At 53.0% G+C, this 2,668-nt stretch overlaps 1 protein-coding gene across 2 annotated transcripts in view; it reads right to left on the minus strand.

Annotated features, from left to right (window-relative positions):
* Hs2st1 (heparan sulfate 2-O-sulfotransferase 1) overlaps nucleotides 1–2,439 on the minus strand; it is a 153,853-nt gene extending 151,414 nt beyond the window's left edge. Inside the window, exon 1 of one of the 2 annotated variants that reach the window (XM_031375721.1) lies at nucleotides 1,970–2,439. In XM_031375721.1, the coding sequence (XP_031231581.1) occupies nucleotides 1,970–2,093 (124 nt within the window). In that variant the 5' untranslated portion in view covers nucleotides 2,094–2,439. The remainder of the gene's footprint in view (nucleotides 1–1,969) is intronic. The other variant, XM_031375720.1, reaches the window with a different exon arrangement.
* Between the last annotated feature and the right edge of the window lie 229 nt (nucleotides 2,440–2,668).

Consider the following 2,668-nt stretch of genomic DNA (forward strand, 5'->3'; position numbering starts at 1 on the left):
CCTGGTCTACAGAGTGAGTTCCAGGACAGCCAGGGCTACACAGAGAAATCCTGTCTCGAAAAGACCAAGAAAAAAAAAAAGACAGGATAGCGCTATGTAGCAGCACATGCTGGTCTTGAACTCACCATCCTCTTTTAGAGTACCGGAACTACAGGCCTGGCCCACATGGTCAACCCTTGATTATTTCTCAGAATTATTTATTCTGATGCATATTAGCTGTTTCCCTCATAGATATTCATTTTTATGTACTTACTCCTGACAGAATTTTTTCTTTCCTTGAATGAAAACCATGAGAATGCTCATGGTTCTACCTGTAGCATTCTATATCCTCAGGTAACTTAACTTTTACAATTATTCAGGTGGTGTATATAAACAACTTTCAATCACTGCAGGAAAAAATGGTAGGCAAGGAGGACAATCAACAAATTTAATCATGTTTAGCCTCTATATCTAGAGAATTCTAAAAACCAATACACAAAATAATAAATACAAATACTCATTTTAACAACTTTTAATTTATTGTAAGATGAGTCACTTTTTTCCTGTAAAATTGGATCATGAATGAGGCCAGACTATGACTGTAAATGCTATACTGATGAGCCATGTGAAAGACAAAGGTATATATTGTTCAACCTTCAATATTTAAAGTGAATAATTTTTAGCATACAAAACCTTTTTAAATCCAATACATAAATTCAATAGTTCTTCAAATTTCACTCTAGAAATGAGGGCTGGAAGCACCTTTGGCTTCTCTCTCAGACTGAGCTGGACATCAATCAAATGATACTTCCCTCTATAACATTATTCTTTAAAACGTGCTCAAGGCTTCTGTAAAAATCTACCAAAACTTGGAAATATCTACTGTAGATAAAATTTCATTTCTTTTTTTGGTACTTCTTTTCTTGAAAATTAATCCACACACCCCCCCCCCAAGCTGCAGCTAGCTGTTCCTCGAAGTAACTTTAAATCGTGTTTAAGAAACAGGCTAGGTCAAAGTGTACGCAAAAGCTGCTTCCCATATTCAAATTACATTCTCTGAGCTGATTTTCAAGTGCCATGTACATTTTTAAATCAAAACGCGTCAATGATGACAGCTCTCCGTCTCCAGAGCACTTCCAAATACCAGTTCTCCACTATCCGGAAGCACCGACTATCCGCGCTTTCGACTGCTGCTCAACAAGTTCGCACTCCAATTCTGTATTTCAAGCACCCTTCCCCATTCCGGCACTGAGAGAAACGCTTTAAGATACCCACCCATACGGTTTGCTCTCCCCACTCTTTCCCTTTCACAAGGTTAAACGCTGTAAGTTCGAACCTTCAACGTTCCCCTCTTCCACATGCAATCAACCTACACGTACGACCCTACTCTGAAGCCCCAATCAACCAGTTTAGCGCCACTCCTACGGAACTTCAGTCCCCCAGATGTCTCGTTTCGGTACCATCAGAGCTTTGCATCGGCTTCGCTGTCCCACACGGCCAGCCTATGCTAAGCTGTCAGTTCTAAGGTCCCTTGCCGCCCTAGGCTCAGGCACGCCTGCCACTCAGTACAGAGAACTGCTTTCACTCTCCATCATCCCCGGAATCTCCTTCCATTTCTGCCCATCTCCCCTCGATGAGTCTCTCCCCACGACTACCCCCTCCCCCAAAGGATCCTGTGCCCAGGTGCCGCTAATTCAAATTCCAGTCCTCATCGCTGCACACATGGGGCTTTCCAGGACGATTTGGAAGAGATGAGTTCGTGTCCTCCAGCTGCACCAGCTCCAAGCAGACTTGGGGCCCCTCTCCCCGAGGAGGGCCGACGGGGCAGCCCTCTGGCCAGCGACCTCGCGCGTGCAGCCCGGCAGCCCAGCTTCCCTCCCCGGTGGCGGGAGCTCGACGTGCCTGGGTCCCAGCTCTCGGGACTCTCCGAGGCCCCCCTGCGGAAGCCCACCCGCCAGCCCGGCCCCGGCGCGCCGCTCGGCTGCCTCACCTAGCTTCGCCCGGGACTCCTCCAGCTTCTGGATCTGGTTCTCCAAGAAGAGCATCGCCACCGCGAAGGCCACCACCGCCAGCAGCTGCAACTTGGGCGGCATCATAATCCTGAGGAGCCCCATGAAACCCGCCGCTCGCGATCAAGACATACCGCGGGGGGCGGGGAGCGGGGCCCCGAGAGCGACCGAAGCGCCGGGAGGAGACCCCGACCCGGGAGCTGCGCGGACTGCCGCGCCGCAGCGACACCCTCCTCCTCCTCCTCCCCGGTCTCCCGCCCGCGGGAGCCAGCGCCGGCCGCCTAGTGCACGCTTCTCCCCGGCCCGCTCGACGGCCCCGGCGCCCTCCTGCCGCTGCCGCTACCGCTGCCGCTGCCGCCTGACTCCGGGACCCCGCGGCCGCACGCCCTCTTCCCTCGCTTCCTCCCTTCCCTCCCTCGGTCGCTCGCGGCCGCGCGCTCCTCCAGTGGCGCTGCGGCTGCGGCTGCGCCGCCCTCGGCCCGCCCCCTCCCCTCCCCCTCGGCCACCACGCGCACGCCTTGACGCACGCTGCCCGGCAACCAGCGGCTCCACCCCTATCCTCCCGGACAGCGGCGTTCATTGGTCCGCAGAGCGACCGCTTCTCGCCCTTCGGATTCGCTCTACGGTTGGGTTCCTTGTCCCAGGGCTCGAGCAAGGCGTTGTTCGATTGGGTAAAGTCG

This window comes from Mastomys coucha, unplaced genomic scaffold (genome assembly GCF_008632895.1).
Source record: "Mastomys coucha isolate ucsf_1 unplaced genomic scaffold, UCSF_Mcou_1 pScaffold16, whole genome shotgun sequence".
Classification (NCBI taxonomy): Eukaryota; Metazoa; Chordata; class Mammalia; order Rodentia; family Muridae; genus Mastomys; species Mastomys coucha.